We start from the raw sequence: 21,454 nt of genomic DNA, 5'->3' as shown, positions 1-21,454 counted from the left end.
AACTTATTGCTTGGTATGCAGAGGTAAATCTGATAAAGCAATATTCTCCAAATCTAGAGATTATTTACAAAAGATAAAGACGGGGAAATTAACGGATTCAATAATGAGCTTTTCTGTTTTCTTTGTTATATAATACTAGCGGCCCGCCCCGGCTTCGCCCGTGGTACATATGAAAAATAGATGTTGGCCGATTCTCAGACTTATTTATTTATTTATTTTATTTATTTGATTTGCCAACAGATGTACATCTTATATTTATAATATATTTTGAGTATGTGACATAATTAGCATGCATAGCAAGATGTAGATCCAATTACAGGCAAATACAACATGCGTTTTTGAGTTGTATCAAATTATAGCTTCTAATCGTAGTGTACCCGATATGCACAGAAAATTTCATGAGAATCGGTCCACCCGTTTCGGAGGAGTATGCAGACTAACATTGTGACACGAGAATTTTATATATAAGATGAATTATGCACTATTTCTTCCCTTCAGTATAATGTATACTGGCTATGCCGCATGCGACAAGCAATGTTGCGTTCCGCCGCGACCGGCTCCGAGCGTGTTTGTTTGGCGTTGCGTTATTGAAATATTATGTTTTTTGAGAGCCGAGAGCGCGCGAACAGAGCCGCTTTGTTACATTCCGCCTTTTTACTGCATACCATTTCAATATAAACAATATTGTCATTATAACGTTATAACATTTCTTATAGAGTAGTATTCAGTCAGTTGATTCGAATGATCATTATAAATAGTGATCACAAAAGCCAAGTTTTGAAACTGTACACCTCGAATAATGAGCTCGATTAAACCGGCATTCTTACGAGTGTTGCGGCTCGGAGACACCCACGGCCGCGGCTCTCCAGTCATCGATGACATTTAAGGTTCTTGCTCACTGTATTTTTATAAAATATATTTACATTTTACGTAAATACCAAGTGTGTTTGTTACTTGTGTGGGAGTACGACATTAACAGGAACAAAATAATGCTGATAATGTCGAATATAATTGTATCTATATTTTGAATGTTTTGTCTAAAAAGACGTAGAGTTAATTTTATGGCAGGTAGATACTACAGAAAATTATTTAAAAAACTTTTTAGTCGCTTGCAGGTATTAAATTATTCTTCTAGAAAAGCGACTAAATACCATATACTATGATGAAAAAACTAGCACTTCCAACCAAATAGTAAAGTTATTGCTTAGGTAATTGATTCAGATACTGACATATTTCGTAACTGTTGTAAATAAATCGGGTGAATTTCAATGTATCGTTGATTTTGCTCTTTAAAGATACATAGTATTTTTATTTAAAAAGCACTATATCTAAATTATTTTATCAAACCTACATTTATCGTAAAATTACCAAAATTGCTTCTTAATTATTGAGGAAAACTAACTAAAAGTCTTTCCATTATTTTTAACCTCTTCAAGTCAACTTATTTAACTAACAAAATATTATAATGTTGTGTCAGTGGGCACATAGCCTAAGGCCCGGGCCCGTCTCCGAGTAACCTGACACCGCACGTAGGACCCAGCTTAATGTTCACTTCACAGGCTGGTCTAGCCTAAGAATAACATTTGCCTCATTTATAATAAAAATTTATCGAGTGTAACGTTATATTTTAAAACTACGTAAATTAGAGGCTCTACATTATTAAGATATTTAGTTGTATTTTGAATAGAAGTGTTTTTATTCATGTTTTTTATAGATATCCTAATTGACAGGTTTTGTTAACTTATAATTTTTTATAATAGGTACGGGCATGCAGCGGTTCTACCTTGGTTCTACATTATGTTGAATTGTTGACAGTATTAGATATATGTATAATGGAATCTCAAGAATATACATAACAATTATGATGCGTAATTTGTATATCTTTTATTAGGTATGTGATCAATTAAATAAATATCGTGAGTTATAACTTATAATCACATTAGTCTATGACTGATATATTCTGCATATTCCTAGCTTTTCATAATATGAGTGTAGCCTCTTGCCTTGGCTGGCTCTTATTGATGGATGGATAAAAAAAATTAGCTCTCATAATAGCTAATAGTTTTAAGTATTTGTATTAAATCTTAAAAAAACACAGGTGTTACACATATTGAGAATTTTTATGAAGAATATATTGGTAACTAGCGGTCCGCCCCGGCTTCGCCCGTGGTACATAATATTTACGTTTTCTCTACATAAAAAACCATCCTCGTACTTCAAGGAATATAATAAAAAAAGAATTATCGAAATCGGTTCAGCCGTTCTCGAGTTATGCGCTTACCAACACATTTTGCGATTCATTTTTATATATAAAGATTATAAATAAACTATTAAATAATTATCTCTATCAAATGTTTGCGTGATTAGCAAGTTGATACTTTAAGAGTTATGACGATGAATAATTTTGATCTCAAGAGCTATTCCTTTTTTTCATACCAGTATTTAAGTTGAATACTTACTGATATAAAATAACTAGATGAATGTAGAGCAACATCTCTACATATTCTAATTATATTCAAATAGGTAATAAAATAATATAAGGTAACTTTCAAGAACATTACCTACATCCAAATAATAAAATAGTGGCCTAAAACATTACTCTGAGTCTTAAATATTATTTTAAAAGTGTTTATTTAGTCTAATTGTGTAGCTTAGTTTATCAATTTACTGATTGCTCAATTGAATATTTCTGACTGGCTTGTTATGTGTTACAGAAGCGGAAATTATTATGAGAAACATTTTATTATTTATATTTTCTAGGCTTAAGTTTTTGCCGTCAAGCGTTTTCATAAGATATTCGTCAAAATATGGTTTTATGCATAGAAGATAATTTTCTGTAGTCTATTATATTGGTCAATCAGATTGTTATAATGTAAAGGTTTAGTGCGAATTAAAAGAAGTCATTGCATTTTTTTAAAGATTTATTATAATATCCATTTAAAACCTACTTAAAAGATTTCAGTCAAATAAATACATGATTTTATTTAATTTTAAATTAAATATCACTAAAATTGTACAACAAGTAAGCTATTTACATTATATCACAAATAATATCGAGAACTCGTAAAGTATCAGTAGAGTCACTACTTACAGTCTCCTCCACGCAACCGGAGATGCACACACATCGCACGGGCACGGGGCCTACCGGAGCACATCCCTAGCTTAAATAAAATGACTCGAGCTATTCAGCTACGCACTATTCCACTCACACCGCGATACTAAACTACAGGCGCTCAAAGTTTCTCGAAGGCTCGCGAGTTGGTGAGCATCTCCCTCGTCAGCCGCCACACCTGCTTGGCAGCGTTCTCCATGGCAGTCGGTGACTTGCCCTTGAACAGGTCCACGTGCGGCAGGAAGTAGTGCGGGCAGCGCCGGCACTGCAGCGACGAGATCAGCTGCAGGAAGATCCCGTTGATGCGGTCCCCGATGGCCGCCTCGTCCCACTCGTGCTCGCGGGGGTGCTTCTCGCACTCGTACAGCAGGAGCGTTTTCATGTGGTAGCACGTCACCGGGTTGCCGGGCAAGTCCAAGTGCCTATCTCTGATCGTTTTAAGTATACTTAAACACTTTCTTCGACAACCTCCTTGAAGTAATCTGTTTTCAGCTTCAAAAAAACTCAACACCCACGCGTCTCCTTCCATTGCAGAATTTTTCCCTTGCAGCGTGAGGCATTCTTTTGACAGAAGATCGAATCCTTCCGTTTTCACTTCGGCGACTATATTGGGGTGCGGCCACGGTATCGTCGGTAGAGGCCAATGTGCCGCCGACCTGGGCCACAGGCCGGCGCATTTGAATGCTGGTGTTATTTGCACTATGTACCTTTCGCGGATTCTTAGTTTCACTTCAGTCGTTTCGGCGATCATTTTAACGCAATCACGGTAGGAGCACTTGTCACAAGCTTGCGCCACTAACGTTTGAAATCGGGATCGAATCTTCCTCGCCGATAAATATCCAGAGGCCGTGATGAATTCGACCCACAGGGACATGGAGCGCTTCCTGCCGTCGCTCAGCTTGAGCACGGCGCAGCCCGGCAGCGAGCCGTCGTCGACGAAGTTCAACACTCCCATTTGATTCAGGTAAATGATGATTTCGAATTCATGGGGTGACACGACTTCCAAGCCGTCGAACCGGCCGTTGTAGTCCGTGAGAGAGGATATGAACCTCGGCTCCTGCAGCTCGACCTCTTTGAGGACATCCTGCACGATGCGGCAGACTTCATGAATTGTTTTCGCAATTTGCGCCTTGCGGTTGGCGACGCGCTCGTTATAGTATTTGTTCATCTGGTAGACGAGCTTGGACTGGGCCGCCATCATCTCCGGGGGCACGAGCATGGTGCAGTTCACGCGGTTCGCATGGCACACCGGTGCACGCACGCGCACGGCACGCTCTCTCGTCTCGACTGAGCCGGCTCACCGCTGCGCGCTACGGCGTGATACGCCCATAGGGCTGCGTGCGGCAAATGAGAGGTGCGGCGCGGTGTCTCGCTCTCACGGGGGGCCCGCGCCGTGAGTGCGACGGAGGCGGGCATACGCCCCGGCCGGAGCCCGGTGTTCCGCCGCGTATTGATCCGGCGGCGGCTCCGCCCCGGCGAGGTAGGTATCGGAGTCGCGGTGTAATTACATGAGCGGTTCCGAGCCGCTCGTTAATTCGGTAGCCCAACGAGCTCCGCTCTATTGCTGCCTACATTTTTTCCGTCGGCGTTTTATCGGCCTCCTAATTACGGCCGTTAATTAAATGTGATGTAAGCACGAATGTCATAATTCGAAATGGGCGATAAATATCGTGTTGTGTTTCGTTAAACCACCAAATCTGTTTTATTTTATGCAGATGCTACAAAAATTATAATTAGTCTCAAACAAAAACAGTAGTAGGTAATCCATGTTAAATCAGAGCTATCATTATTCTTTGGAATAAATTACACAACTCTATTAAACGTGTTACATTCATGTAAAATGTTCATTAACATAGGTATAAATAAGATAAAAATATTAATTCAATATTGTGAAATAAATTCAAGTTTGAATTATTTAGTAAAATATGGTTAGGTACCTACTGAAAAACAAGGAAAGACATTTATGAAACGGTGTAGGTAGGTACCTACATACAACAATGTTTTTAGTGAGACAAAATAAAGCTTTTAGGTATAATAAGGTAATAAAACCAACTTCAAAATATAAAAATAGGTTTCAGAGGTTATAGAGGTAGGTCCGATTTTAGATTCTTACAAAGTGAAAATGTAGGCTCTACTTTTATTTGATAACTTTTAGAAGTTTTATTAGACCAATAGATGGTGCAATCTAAATTTATACCTACCTATAACTTTTAGAAAATTATAAATTCTGTAGTTAAAAATATTTCAATGACATTTTGCCTTCTACTTAAATAATAAATATGAACATAAGATGGCAGTGCTTGCTTTATTTTATTTTTTATACCTATTTGCCTAACTGACAGGATTGTCTCCGATACAGTTTTGTGGTAGCATGTATGTAGATACAAAATAGGTTTAGAGACAAACAAAAATATTATTGACAAGCAAAATAGTTATTAAATAATAAATATTCGCAATAAAACTTCATTGCTCAACTTTTTCCAATACTTTGCTCAAAAATAAACTTTATCAAAATACTATAATAAATAATAATATAAGAGAGATTATTAATTAAACCCAGCTCTTACGGTGCGTATCTGAAAGGCTAAAAGATCTCCAATAGGAACCTAACTGGTGTGGGCCGAGAGCCGATAGCGAGTTAGTCGTTAAGCTCTAGCAATTAATGTTTATAGGATATATGCGAGTCGGGATCTCGGAGAGCTGAGCTGGAGCCGCATGCCTATTTCAGGAGATATTGATGGTCGCGCGCGGCGTGATGGATGGCCCGACGCGGCTTGATTTACGCGACGTCTGCCCGATGCTCCTGCGGTCCTGGTACCGACGAGGACGCCCTATAAATATTTTTACTAATTTAAATTTACCAAATGATTGTATATTTTTAACTGACGTAAAATTCTTATACGTAAATATAACACGGACAGTGAGAGCTAAGATCGAGAGAAGTTTATTATTAATTTATTTCTTTATTTCTTCTTCTAATTTACTTCAACATTTTTATTGACGTATAAATTCTATATAGGTACCTACCTACTGGTCCATTGAAAAGTTACATTTGGGGTCGCATTTTTTAGAGGACGCAATTTTATTTTTTTGATGTGTAGGGGGGGTCAGTGTGAAGCTATCACCAAGTTTGTGGGGTCGCCACCCTTGTCCCACGGCCGCCATCTTGAAAATAGCGGTTGAAATGGTTTTTACGATATATCTCTTAAACTATTTATCTGATAATAAAACAATATTAACATTATTCGTTGCAAATTAAATTCTCTACAACTTAGGTTCAGTAACTTTTTGTCGTAGAACTATAAACAAAAAAGTTATAAGCGAAAATGTTCAGAAATTAGAGATGTTTATATTTTTCAATAAAACTTTTTTTTATAAGTTTACGAAGAAATTATATCAGACCATTTTTGTAGATTGTTTTTCGTAGAACAACTTTTATTTACAACATTTTTTCATTAAGTAAATAGCTAAGGTTTTACAGCCATCCGAAGTGAGTACTATTTTAAGTACTCTTTACTATACAGAATACGATATATTATGTGTACTAATAATAATTTGTAACCAGTAATTATTTTATTTTTGTTATAATAATATTTTTAATAATTAATTTTACAATATTATTAATAATTAATTATTGAATCTTTTCCCCACAACCCAGGAGGTAGAGTCTGGAAGTGCGTTTTTTTTACGTCGAAAAGCAGGGCTGAAATGTTCTGCAGTGTGCTTCCATTGTTGTGGAGTCTGGGAAAAGAGCCAATAGCCAATTTATTATGTATAGTTACTACTGAAAAATAGTACTCACTTCTGAGTGCTGTAAAACCTTAGCTATTGACGTAATGAAAAAATGTTGTATATAAAAGTTGTTCCTCGAAAAACAATCTACAAAAATAGTCTTATATCATTTCTTCGTAAAATGATAAAAAAAAGTTTTATTGAAAAATATAAATAGTTCTAATTTCTGAACATTTTCACTTATAACTTTTTTATTTATAGTTCTACGACAAAAAGTTACTGAATCAAAGTTGTAGAGAATTTAATTTGCAACAAATAATGAAACAATTGTTTTATTATCAGATAAATAGTTTAAGAGATATATCGTTAAAACCATTTCAACCGCTATTTTCAAGATGGCGGCCATGGGACAAGGGTGGCGACCCCACAAACTTGGTTTTAGCTTCACACTGACCCCCCCTACACATCAAAAAAATAAAATTGCGTCCTCTAAAAAACTCAAGGTCAGGCCTAAAAAATGTAACATTTCAATGGATCATACCTAAAAGGCAAAAAGTATGACTTAAAATATGTACCTATCGTAAAAAATCTCGTAATCCCAGTTTAATGTAGAGCTTATTGTGCTTCTATTTTACTATTAACTACATCTGTATAAAATAAATTATGACGTTAATTGGGCCATATCTGGCCCAAATTAATTAAGTAATTCGTCAAATACTTAATATTTAATTTTCTAAAATTTTATCCTTATAAGTAGTTGGTACGATCTTCTTTCTTAATTGTATTTCTGCAAAATCTTAAGTAGGTACCTACCTACAATTTAATTAAAGGACATACATTTGAATTTCAAAAATTGCTAGATATACATATATTAGTCTACGTCCATAGGTACTTTCTTATTCTACCTCGAATCATATTTCTTCCGAATATCCTCCTACATCAAAGGGGTTCCGCGAGTCCCTGATGTAAGGTAACAATATCGCAACGTTGTGTCCCATCCCCGGCCCTCAGCGCGGTGCGCAGAGCGCGTGCGTGCGCAAGATGGCGGCCGCTCGCCCCGCCCACTTCCGCCGGAAGTGCGCGCCCCTGCGAAGCCTCTCGCCTCCCAATAACAACACCGTAACGCTGTATCACATTAATTAATCACTTGTGCCTAATTAATGGATAAATAAATTATATATTCCCATTGTTCCTCTTTTTGTTTTAAAGAAAACTACGTTAATTATGTTGAATGCATTTGTATGACAACTTTAATACATTGAGCATTCATGTTGTGCTCAATGTATTGCTATTTTTATTATCATTTTATTAATTACAAAGTTATTTTAACATAGAGTCGCCACATAATGTTGAGATAAACAAATGATAATTAAAATACCTATGAAACAAATAAGTAATTCAAATATTAATTATTATTGTCGATATGCTTACTTTGACAGAGTAGGTACCTACCTACTTCCGATTTAAATGTCACTTTTAATAGCTGTTAGATATGTTAAACTTGAAATTATTATTTTTTAACAGCATCAAGTTTTCTTAACTCTGTACTACGTTTGCCTAATTCCATTATTCTACTTATTGAATCCTATTTATATGTATTTATTATTTTACAAAAAAAGTGATTTTTTCACGGTGGAAATGATTTTTGAAAAGGTATTTTTCAATTTAATATATTCTCAATTATAACAATAATAAATAATAAATATTACTTTAATAATAAGGGCCCGTTAGGATTCCTTTAAGCCGAAAGTTACGTTTGAATCTATCCATTTAAATTGATAGTGTACGTCGCATGCCATTAGGATTAGCGAGACACACGAGAGCACACAGCGCGGGCTAAACAGCTGACAGAACTATTAAAATCTCGCACATTATAACATATGAGGGCCATCGCTGAATTTACGAGTCGGCAGAGCGAACACAACGTGCGACAATTATTATTACAAAACGACTGTTGGTACGTCTGTCACTCGACGTATCATCTAACAACTGAATGATCGAGACAAAAACGAGTTGAATTTTCATCGAGCGACGCCTGCACCGAGATGACGGAGCGTCGCAGAGCTGCCTCGTGGGCCCGCGCTGATATTTATGGTGTATTGAATTTGCTATCGTGTCGTATGAGAGATGCGGCCGGACGGACATCTGTCTTCCCCCACCGCCCGCGCGGCACTGCGCCGGCCCCCGCCCCGCGCCCGCCCCCGCCCCGCGCGGCCCCGCCCACCGCGGGAACGGTCCGGGACGCGACTCAACGCGTGCTCACCGCCTATTGCTAATTAAATTTGAACTTTATCACGGTGGAAATGATTTTTGAATTATTTGCAAACGTTGCACGTTCGTATACATTAGGGTTGCGCGACACGTATCCTTTTTTCAATAATGATTTTTTGTTGCAATGCAAAGATATTTCGGTGCAGCGTAATTGGATTCAGAACGCAGATCGGCCGGCGGTTACCAGAAACGAAAATATGTTTAAACTAAATTCTCCTTTATTATTTCTGTATAAGGGAGGGAGTTGCGTGCACGAAATGAGATTGCGATCGCTAAAACTGGAAATGTACAATATAGTCGATGAAGACGTCCTGTCGAGTGTAATTATTATAAAGATAGCAGATAAAAGATAAGTTTCTTTGTTTCGTCTCGCTGAATGCGTTTGTATTTTTAGCGGCATTACTAAAACGATTGCGCGTATTTACAGTGCATATATTATGGTTGACGCATTCAGAAATTATGAACTTCTTATGATCTTCTTATTATAGCTAAGTTATAAATTTTATGAATCTTGGTGCCTTGGAATATGAAGTTTGTACCTGCTGTAGAATAAAATATTTTTTAACATTACCAACATACCTACCTATTATTGTCTAACGTAAAAGAAGGTTGTATTCTAGCAGCTTACCCACCTACCTACCTACTTATGTTACTTTTCCTGAATTTTTTTCTAGTCATCAGTTTCATTTATCACAATACGCCAACTATCTACTCATCATAAACTCACAACTATGCCATATATAGTTACCATCCTGAACTTATTTCGTGAATTTTCTCCAATCTTGAAAAAATAAATATTTGTAAATTGTAAACGTCTTTTTCTGTCTTTAAATATAAATTAGTTAATAAGTAAACCAGTAGCATGTGTAGTTGGTACACGGAGGTAATGAGGTGTGGAGAGGGGCCTCTGATTAGATAATTCGGAACACGTGGCGCGAGCCACTGTGCGACGACCAATTTGGAATTTCGATCGTTTAGTTTTAAGTTTATTAGTAAAACTAGATGGTTATTCTACTGCAATAGGTACCTATGTCTTTCGTATAAGGTAGAATATGAAGTCTTACAATTTACTTAACATTAAAAATTAATACAATTTGGTTTTGTAAGGGTAGGTAATTGCTATTAACTTCGAAATAGATTTTAAACTTATTATCAGGAGATGATACAATATTTTATTATACCTGTTAATTTTTAGTGATAATTCCATTTAGAAAATAATTTATGTAGAGCCAAGTCACGAATACATATAACAGTGTGGTACCACTGCAGTAGTATTTAACTAAAACACCCATGGAAAGTTGCTCAGATACTGCAACTTAGGTACAAACTACACGAAGTGTAAGCCATATTACTATAGGTAGTAAATCTTGTAAGATTTAAGATTCTACATCAGATTTGATATTCTTACTGAATAATTGGACAAATATCTTAACAGAATTCAGAATTAGTCGATAAACAATTGCAATTAAGTTGTACAATAGTATGCCAACATTAGATCTGCACTCAACTATAATTTTCCATAATCAGTAGTTAAGGTAAAGCTTCGTGTTAAAAAGCTTTCAGTCCAAAGTTCCATGCATTTCAGCCTGCCTTTTTTTGGACATCGCTATTAAACTCAAGTCTCAAAGGTTCAAACTTAAACTCAAATATTTATTTAGGTATTCAAATAGACTTCTTCTAGAAGCACTTTTGAATCGTCATAACATTTGGATCAATTCAAAAGAGAGATCAATCGGAAAGTAACAGATATAATAGGCTCTCGATCGTCAAGCTCCTAAATAATTTTCTTCTTTAAATCTTAAACGCAAGGGTACCCGGAGGAACTATAAAGTTGAGCATTACCATTAACCACAGATCACTAAATAGTTCCCATAAGTCAGAGTGCGCTTCCCGCGCTAATCCCGGGTAGATCCGGGCGTACATCTGCGGCTTACGCGCTGACATATTTTATCTCTGCACTAGCTCATTAATAATCTTGTGCTGTTTACGTATTAACACTCTTTTTGCTCGGATCTCGAACGTCAGTGATTTTGTTCATAATTGAACATCATATTTTCTCCGCTAATTGCTGCGTAGGTATATAACGATTCACTGGAGCTTTTATATTCGCAGAGCTTTCGTTCGCAACGTATTTATATTGTGAATATGAAATTAAATTGTGCTAGTTTTTATTTTATTTCCAGCTTGTCGAAGGAATAAATATGCATATTTATCATAATATAGATTGAAGAATATATAAACCTCAGGTACTTACACAGACTTGTCGCTATATCTCTCTTTATAGTTATATGAACTTTCATCACTATCTATAAATTTATTTGTTATTTCATCAACAAAACAATTAATCTTTTAGACGACACATCTGTGATTCAATTTTTAAGCATAATATAAAAGTGTGAATGTGTTAACAAGTCATTCTATTCGTATGATCAAGTCCATTAATAAATCAATAACAAATGAGGCCGAGATCTATAACTGTAACTCAAAAATGGTCCCAAATCGAAATGATATAAATTATAAGAACGGTTGAAGTGATGCGCAACGGGAAAAAAGCGTCGCCGGGAATAGCGACGCGACGACAGCCAATTTATTGGCCAACCGAGACGACTAGCACCACTGTTCCTTTTATTTTCATTTCATAAAAGAAAGATGTTTTATTTTCTTACAAGGTATGTTACTCGATTTCTCCTTCTATAGACCATACCTATGTCAAGTCGGCTTCAACCAAATTCTTTAACTCAGCTTCAACAGCCTGTAATCAAGAAAATCACCTGTGCCTTTATTCTATGTTATTGAAAGGACTGGCAGATAAGATATTTAGGTACTTACTGCAAATAATATATTAATTATTGTATTTGCCTTTAGCTCTATATAATACTACCCATATATTATTAATCCGTCAGTCCTCGGATCACAGACACAATAGAAAATCTATTGTGTCTCGGCCCGATCGGGCCGCTCGGTGGTCAATGGGTTAAATACAATTAACTATCGAACCCCGTATCCCACAATGGTGACAGGCGCTCACCACTGAGCCACGGTCGAGCTCTGACGGAGATGTATCGCCGTTTAATGAGAGCTTCCTGCGATTAGTTCGCTCCGCTTTCCTTTTGCTGAACCGTTTTAGATCACACTCTGTATGCGTGTATTTATTTATATTCCTTTTAGGATAATTTAATATACAAGCGGGCGAATAGATTTAGAGTTGGGTATCTTTTGAGCATTAACATTGTAATAAAGTATAAGTGTCTTGATGTTGAAGTCTATATAATACCTATTTGCATACCGTGAGTCTGTTAATATACCTACCAAGGTGGCAAAAATCGCATTAAATTACATTAATTTTGGTATTATTATAACGTAGATTGTTTGTAAATATAAATAAATAAGTTATACTAAATCGTTGGTGCAGTATAAAACAACAGTTGCAGTTTAATCAACTGCAATATTGTATTATGCTTTTAATACACTTATACGCTTTAAAAATACATACTATAACGCCCATAATATAGGTAATGTTATATTTTTTACTTTGGCTCTCTGCCCAATCAATTATGTATTCATTGGTATTAAGATATTAATTAAATTTCAACACGTTATCTTTGTCCGAAATCTCATTGCGAACGGTGCAGTATTTATGTAAATGTTAATATAATTAAAAAAAAAGATAATTTTAATTGCATTCCTCTAACAAAATGTGAAGTTATAGTCAGATGTCACGTGTATGATAATAAGTGAACTTTTAAATTCGCTTAATTAATCGTTCGAAACCGATACATTTATATCTTAAGTCTTCAATAATGTTATTATAATATTTAACTAAATACGTGATTAGTTTTTATTAATTGCTGATATTGAGTCCTCTTGACTTACTGCCTCTGGGTAACGATTAGTCAATTATTTAAATGTTTATCACGGTTAATGTTCATGTGACCGAACCATTTATTCGTGTGAAGATAATGTAAGATAGATAACTAATGCTAGAGTCTGGAATACGGCTAATGAATGCGCGCTCATGTCCGTTTATCAGGCGAGCCGGTCCCGCGGTGCGCGCGAACAAACACGCGCTCTGTATTAGCACGTGATAAGGCACGTCGCTCTTATATTGTTTGTGATTTCTTTTGGTTGTTCAGCTTAATAATATGAATTATGTTTGTTAATAATAGGAAGATACCCTCTTCTTCATTTGAGTCAATTGCAAATACATGCAACTTGTATATTGTAGAGTCACGGCAATAATATAGATTATAGAGTAAAAGGAATATTATATTCTGCAAGTCAAACATATATTATTAATCATCTGTTTGTAAATTCAATTATAAAAGTAGTTCTCTGGCAATGTGTACAAAAGTTCATATACATACAATGACCTGTTTCAAATATCATGTGTTGGTCAAACCCATCATGAGATCATGTAAAATTCAACGTAACTGCATTTCATTGTTCAAAAAAATGTATCGTGAGAATTAGCAATAACTGTTATCAATAACACTAATATCAATTAAGTGGCACGAACGTTCACACCGAGGTGAGGGTGCACTCATATAGCAGGCACTTAGCGCTAATGCTCCGCGGTCACGCCACTCCGCGCCGAGATCACTGCGAACACAGATTGTGTGAAACTGACACGTGCGAGATGCGAGCCATGCGTGCCCAATTTGTTATTCATAAATCATGCCTCCCATCACTCATTAGATAGCCGGGAGCTATTGCTAGGGACGAATTAAGTGAATGTGGTACAAAATTAAAACAATTTATACCTTTATGTTATATTCCATTATGTAAAAACTGTTTTATAATATGGTTGTCCTCACAAAATAAATATTAGTTCATAATATTATTGTAGGCACAATGTTAGCCGTCTAGTTAACATACGCCGGAGACGACAGCTTCGCACATAAATCAACGAGATTAGTTCGCCACAAGATTCATCTGATTAGCGATGCAAGCGGTACCAGGCCTCCAGGAATCACACGCAGTATTTCACAAATTCATGCGAACGTCTACACGCACGGAATAAACAAACGGACGCGCCATGCGTAGGTTCGCGAGCGACACCTGTTAAGCGAGCTCGTGTATTATTCGATTATTTAACAAAAAGACATTAAGCTGCACTCTATAAAAAGCTGTATTTGTCGTTGCGTAAGTATCAAAATGAGGTGTGAAATTTATCTTCTATATCTGGCAGTAAGATTGGATCGTGGTACCAGGCACGCAGCTCAGTCGAGGCGGTCGATGGTTATCGCGACTATAAATAAGGCCCGCCACAGTGACAAGTACCCCCATTAGGGACGACCGGCAAAAACTTGCGACCTCCTCGTACGGTCTGCATATCCGGTGACTGAACTTTGATGCGAATTGTAAACCATTTAAAGTATGCTTTTGTTATTTTATAAAAATAACTCTATAACAATCTTCTCTGGATGTACATAGTTTTTTTAGTACATTCGCTATCGTTTAGAAATTAGATTAAACAACAGTTGCTGAAAAAGTTGATTATTTTGTCAAAATTAAACATAAGAAGCTTTTCTCTACATTTGTCCAATAATTATAACTCTACCAAATTCGTTAACTGCAGTTTTTTTGCATTATATTTATACAAGGAATTTTCCTATATACCTATTACAGTTAATGAATTATTGAAACACTTTCCGACCAAAACACCACTTACAAAATAATTCACGGCTAAGCTGGAATTCTCGAGAGTTAATATAAATGTGAGTTTTATATCTAATCTATGAAAAGTAAGCATTTATATGTGCGCCAGGAAATGTTAGCGTGTCACCGCGGGAACATCTTGATAGCTGTTAATGCGCTGGCGACACCCGAGCAGCTCGCTTACGACGAAAATCTGATTAGTGATTACATACCAGCATAGGTATTTTTACGATCATCTGATTATTATCACCAGTAAGATCATTTTCTCTACCGGTCTATGTCTATGTATATATAATATATATTTTGGTAGAGCGTTGCTTTCCAACGTAAACCATTGGTATTGTCAAGATTGAAACTTGTCATTTCACAAATTGAAAGTTAAAATTTATAACGTTCAGTTAACTTTGTATGAAGCAGCGAAACTATTAAGGCCATTCATGGTCCGTTTGCGTTTTTGCTGAACGCGATTAATAATGTAAATGCATTTTCTTTCTGTTAACCAATCGATTGTGGCCATATTGAGCGGTAGCGTGCTATGTATTTATTAGTTTAGTCGCGAACCGAGATCGCGCGATATGCAAAACGATGAGAAATTTTCTATTATTTGCGTTCGTTTAATGGTCAATAAATTATTCATTAATTGATTTAGTTGTCTTATCGCTAAATATCTAGCCATCCGACGCGGTCGGAATGCTAAACTGGCTGAGAGCCGTTTGCAGTGCTACAGGTTTATAGACCGGGAGATACTGACACAAAATTTCGAGTCATTTGTAACAGGATGGCGGTTCTACAGGGGTCTTAGTACGCAATGACAAAAAGAAAAACGATAGTGTGAACGCTGGTACCGGCGGCTTAGTCGCGTGGGCGTTAGTCGAACTCATTGGAAAAATAGCGAAGTCAAACGATTTGTAACACAAAAATTTTAGAATTTACCGATAGCCCATAAAAAAGAAGTAGGCGGTAGTGTCATGCCATACTTTTCCGGTGTGACTTACAGCCCGCCATACCGACGCGAATGTGTTGATTTAAAAAAAACAATTCAACCATTTGTACCAGGCTAACTTTTACACAGGTAACCATCGTCGTGCAGCCATTTACGAAAATCGCCATGCCATACTTTTCGGACGATTCCAAATGGTCGCCATACCGCCGAAAATCTGCAATTTTTTTTTTCGCCGAACCATTTGTAACACCCTAAATTTTTTTTTCAACAACTCCTGAATGATTATAAATAGAAGTGTGATAATGCCATACCTGTGGGAGGTGGCGAATGTGTATAAGATTTTTTTTTCTTGTATGATTTTATTCGTATTTTGAACGATTTATAACAGTATGGCATTAATCTTTCCTATAAGTTTGAGGTTCAACAAATATAAATACAAAATTTCAAAGATCTAGGTGGTAGAAATCTTCACTTCTATAAATTAATAATAAATTTATTTATGAAGTATGGCAGCACTTTTTCCCCCTACTAGAAGTATGGCAAATATAATAATGGTCACATTTTATCAAATACTCTCCAAAAATCCAAATGCAATACTGGAACAAAAAGTTTAGCGAAAAAAAAAATTTTTTGCAGATTTTCGGCGGTATGGCGACCATTTGGAATCGTCCGAAAAGTATGGTATGGTGATTTTCGTAAATGGCTACACGACGATGGTTACCTGTGCAAAAGTTAGCCTGGTACAAATGGTTGAATTGTTTTTTTTTAAATCAACACATTTGCGTCGGTATGGCGGGCTGTAAGTCACACCGGAAAAGTATGGCATGACACTACCGCCTACTTCTTTTTTATGGGCTATCGGTAAATTCTAAAATTTTTGTGTTACAAATCGTTTGACTTTCGCTATTTTTACGACGAGTTCGACTAACGCCCACGCGACTAAGCCGCCGGTACCAGTGTTCACACCATCGTTTTTCTTTTTGTCATTGCGTACTAAGACCCCTGTAGAACCGCCATCCTGTTACAAATGACTCGAAATTTTGTGTCAGTATCTCCCGGTCTATTATGTTTAGTGTGAATAAAGAATGTGCCCGTAATGCCTGAAATAAAAAATTAAAGCTTTAAAAGCGTCAAGTAAATAAAAATGAATAATGATTTAACATTTTCGCTCAGAAATGCATTATAAGGTAAATAGTAAAAACATTAAATAAGCAGTTAAATTCATGTTAGTGAACTTAGCAGATCATTTTTAGCAGATCAAAAAAAAAATGTGAGTTCTTATCGCGTGCAGTTGAGTTCTACAGTTCCTGATACTTTTTAGAAATAGTTCTGGCGTTTTTACCTTAAAAAACGACATTTGAAAAAATGATTTGCTGCCAAATTCCACAATCGCACTGCACGACACAAGCTCAAGTACCATCCGCACCATCTGGATGAGTGGCTATCAACAACTGTGCGTTTTTCACGGCATTTTCTGCCCCGAACAACAAAATTGTGGAACAGCTTGCCTTCTTCGGTGTTTCCATCTACCTACGACATGGATGCCTTCAAAAAAAGAGCCTACGCGTCCCTCAAAGGCCGGCAAAACAATCGCAAGGTTACCTAACGTTGCAATTGCTATGGGCGGCGGTGATCACCTTCATCAGTACACCGCCTGCTCCTTTGTCGGATTTAGTATAAAAAAAAAGATCATTTTTAGCAGATCAAAAAAAATGTGAGTTCTTATCGCGTGCAGTTGAGTTCTACAGTTCCTGATACTTTTTAGAAATAGTTCTGGCGTTTTTACCTTAACAAACGACATTTGAAAAAACCCGACCTGGACCCGGCTTAACGTGATGCTAAGACGTAATGCTACGACGTGATGCTATGACGTGATGCTACGACGTGATGCTACGGCGTGATGCTACGGCGTGATGCTACGCTGTGATGCTACGGCGTAATGCTACGGCATGTGTTACGGCGTGATGCTACGGCGTGATGCTACGGTGTGATGCTACGGTGTGATGCTACGGCATGATGCTACGGCGTGATGCTACGGCATGATGCTACGGCGTGATGCTACGGCATGATGCTACGGCATGATGCTACGGCATTATGCTACGGCATGATGCTACGGCATGAAGCTACGGCATGATGCTACGGCATGATACTACGGCGTGATGCTACGGCGTGATGCTACGGCATGATGCTACGGCATGATGCTACGGCATGGTGCTACGGCGTGATGAAATATGACATAAATAAATTTTCTAGTGTTTCATTTTACGCGAGTATTTCTAAAAAGTATCAGGAACTGTAGAACTCAACTGCACGCGATAAGAACTCACTTTTTTTTTTATCTGCTAAAAATGATCTGCTACGGGAAGTTGGCAGATTATTTTTTCAAATGTCGTTTTTTAAGGTAAAAACGCCAGAACTATTTCTAAAAAGTATCAGGAACTGTAGAACTCAACTGCACGCGATAAGAACTCACATTTTTTTTGATCTGCTAAAAATGATCTGCTACGGGAAGTTGGCAGATCATTCTTTCAAATGTCGTTTTTAAGGTAAAACGCCAGAACTATTTCTAAAAAGTATCAGGAACTGTAGAACTCAACTGCACGCGATAAGAACTCACATTTTTTTTGATCTGCTAAAAATGATCTGCTACGGGAAGTTGGCAGATCATTCTTTCAAATGTCGTTTTTAAGGTAAAACGCCAGAACTATTTCTAAAAAGTATCAGGAACTGTAGAACTCAACTGCACGCGATAAGAACTCACATTTTTTTTGATCTGCTAAAAATGATCTGCTACGGGAAGTTGGCAGATCATTCTTTCAAATGTCGTTTTTTAAGGTAAAAACGCCAGAACTATTTCTAAAAAGTATCAGGAACTGTAGAACTCAACTGCACGCGATAAGAACTCACATTTTTTTTGATCTGCTAAAAATGATCTGCTACGGGAAGTTGGCAGATTATTTTTTCAAATGTCGTTTTTTAAGGTAAAAACGCCAGAACTATTTCTAAAAAGTATCAGGAACTGTAGAACTCAAATGCACGCGATAAGAACTCACATTTTTTTTTTGATCTGCTAAAAATGATCTGCTAAGTTCACTAACATGTTAAATTCCTTATATTTCCATTGCTCTCTGTTTAATGTTATGCAGTGACCGATCGGTCAACATAGCGAAGAGCTTATTTTTACCTCTAACCTCATGTAAAATGCAAGCGCTATTGTCGCATCTAATAAAGTAGTTAACGAGTTATCAATGTGTCAGCGGGCTGGCAGCTGCATTGGATCACGTCGATGTATTGATCGACAAGTGGCGCCGTAAACTGCAACTGTTGCACTCAGTCGCGAAGTGCACGAACCCATGTATCTTGTGTCTAGAGCAGGCGTGGGAGACTCTGCTGCCGTGTCTCCTCGGGGACCGTGTCTTCCGTTCATAAGTTCGTTTAGAGATTTCAATAAAAACGTGTTTACTATTCTATGGGGAATGCAAAATGTCTTAAAAAATTGGCAGTAAAAGCAAAAATTGTTCGTGAGAATATTTTTTTTCGGTTCCGTTTCATGCTAATTCTAATTATTCAACTTTTCAATTATTATTTTTAATTCTAATAACGCTAACTCCTCGCTTTGTTTATTTCTATCAAAAATAGTGTAAAATTATTCCTCATTAAGTAAACTGAATGTAAATTGATGATAATTCTTTTAATTTTAAATAGCTTTATTATGATAACGTCGCACACGTTTATCACATTCCACGTCTAAGCTAGTTTATTCTACTACCACCGCCCTACCGCCGCTACCGACCCTATCGCTACCGACACACAACGCTCCATAAAAGAGTTTTGACAAATAACTTGGTAATTGGAAGAGACTCACCCGTTGTGGGATATAATGGAAAACATAGTAAAGTAATGTTATTGCATTCTTTCAATAACTTGTTCAATTAAGATGTAGTTTTTGTTGCGAAAAAATGTTGTAGCCTTCTTATTTGATTTTTTTATAACATAACTTCTAATACTAGGCATGATTTATATGTGGACAACATTTTTTTAATTTATTGTTTATGCAGCACAGCACTAGCGTAATAAATACAACTAAATAAACATTTGGAGAAATATGACAATAAAATACAGAAAAAATATTTAATAAGCATATTAATTATAGTGAAAATCCATAATTCCAGTTTTATTATTTTTGTTTCATCAGGTTTAAAATGGTTAATATCGTTACCCTGGTCCACAATATCTGAAATCTCAACAGTTCGCTAATCAATCTCGCCTAGAATCCCTCTCGAGGGTCGCGCGGCCCTGCGCAGCCCTAATGTGGGAACATTACATGTGACGCTCGTGTAGTTGTTGTTATTAGACCAGACAATACCACCCTCGAAGTATTTGCTCTACTAATTACACTTGCTTTCTATTTATTGTGCTGTTGTGTATAATAATTGGTAACTGAATACCTGCATTCAATACTGCCAAGTTTACGTAATCGAGTTATATTTTGGATTCTTTTAAATCTAGTTAATTAGCATCGCATTTTATAGTGACACCTGTATTAGGAATCAAGAAAGAAATAAGAGAAAATGCTTTTACTGTCTTATAATAAAGAACACAAATGCCACGCAATCCAGCAATGCGAAAAAAACATAATCGAATTTTAATTAGGGATCGTTAAACTCTTTCAGTCTCAAAGTACAACCATATTCATTACGCAGCAGCAATATTGCGTAGATCGCGTCTGAACTACACATAAGTAAAAATAGACTAAGCTATTTTTCGTCACCTTTTCGTTTATATGTTTAATGGAAGCTACGTCATCTCAATCTGCTTTCCACCTTATATCGACAGTACTGAACTTATTTCGATCGCGCTGAAATCGGTCGCCCATAAAGCAGGCGTGACTGCGGACGCCGCTCTTCGTCCCGAAGCCCATTAACACGCACTATATCTCCATTATAATTATGTCGCGCTCCGAAATATTCATTTATAGAACGCGTTTCAGTTTAAAAGAACATTCATTTTTACACTCATAAATTTTAATTTACAGCGTTATTAAGTTATAAATATAGGTACACTATGATACAGTCGAACGCTCTATTTAAAAATATTAAAACATCTCTACACTCTAGCGTGTTATGATTAACGGGCATGGTTTCTGAATTAAGTGTTTTACGTTAAGAATATCTTAAAATATGCTTAAATGCTACTTAAATATTTTCTTGGATGTGATATTATAATCTGTCTCAATCAATTTTTAATTCAGAAATCGGCCTTTAATGTTTAATAGTAGTCTCATATAGTTTTGCAGTATTCGTAAAAACTGCTTCGCAATTATTGTAATAATAATTATCGTCAAAGGTTTTAATAAATGTTATCTTTATTGAATTTTAAGCCATATTGTTTGTATTGCAGGTGTTAAAGTACTGCGAGCACCTGCACGGCAAATGGTACTTCAGCGAGATCCGCGCGATCTTCTCGCGCCGCTACCTGCTGCAGAACACCGCCATCGAGATGTTCCTCGCCAGCAGAAGTGAGCTCACTTTTATGTTATTGTACCTTTTAGAATAACTGGTCAGCTTTATCACCTGGAACAGCATCTGACTATAGTCGTACCTATAGCCGTAATATGTATCAAAAACAATATGTATAATTTAAGTTATGTTATTATGCACAATGTCTTGTCTGTCTACTACTATGGCGACGTGTAAGCACCATGAATATGAGCATTTTGTTTTATTTATTTTTAATTA

General features: G+C 36.6%; 2 protein-coding genes across 4 annotated transcripts in view; one reads left to right on the top strand and one right to left on the bottom strand.

Annotated features, from left to right (window-relative positions):
* rg (A kinase anchor protein rugose) overlaps nucleotides 1-21,454 on the top strand; it is a 385,845-nt gene that overhangs the window by 312,736 nt on the left and 51,655 nt on the right. For all 3 annotated transcript variants that reach the window (XM_089711107.1, XM_089711106.1, XM_089711108.1), the window contains one exon: nucleotides 21,117-21,234. In XM_089711107.1, coding sequence (XP_089567233.1) covers nucleotides 21,117-21,234 — 118 coding nt within the window. The remainder of the gene's footprint in view (nucleotides 1-21,116; nucleotides 21,235-21,454) is intronic.
* LOC149476698 (protein mab-21) lies at nucleotides 2,904-4,387 on the bottom strand. The gene has a single exon (XM_089711330.1). The coding sequence runs from the start codon at nucleotides 4,329-4,331 to the stop codon at nucleotides 3,234-3,236; it is 1,098 nt and encodes a 365-aa protein (XP_089567456.1). The 5' UTR covers nucleotides 4,332-4,387; the 3' UTR covers nucleotides 2,904-3,233.

Source organism: Colias philodice, chromosome 26 (genome assembly GCF_061535455.1).
Source record: "Colias philodice isolate Cphi_HAF_F1 chromosome 26, ilColPhil1 Martin Lab GWU primary, whole genome shotgun sequence".
NCBI classification, from domain to species: domain Eukaryota; kingdom Metazoa; phylum Arthropoda; class Insecta; order Lepidoptera; family Pieridae; genus Colias; species Colias philodice.
This window is presented reverse-complemented; position numbering and strand designations above follow the sequence as displayed.

Coding starts and splice junctions, on each gene's coding strand:
- LOC149476698 (XM_089711330.1), bottom strand. CDS start 4,331: ATGCTCGTGCCCCCGGAGATGATGGCGGCCCAGTCCAAGCTCGTCTAC.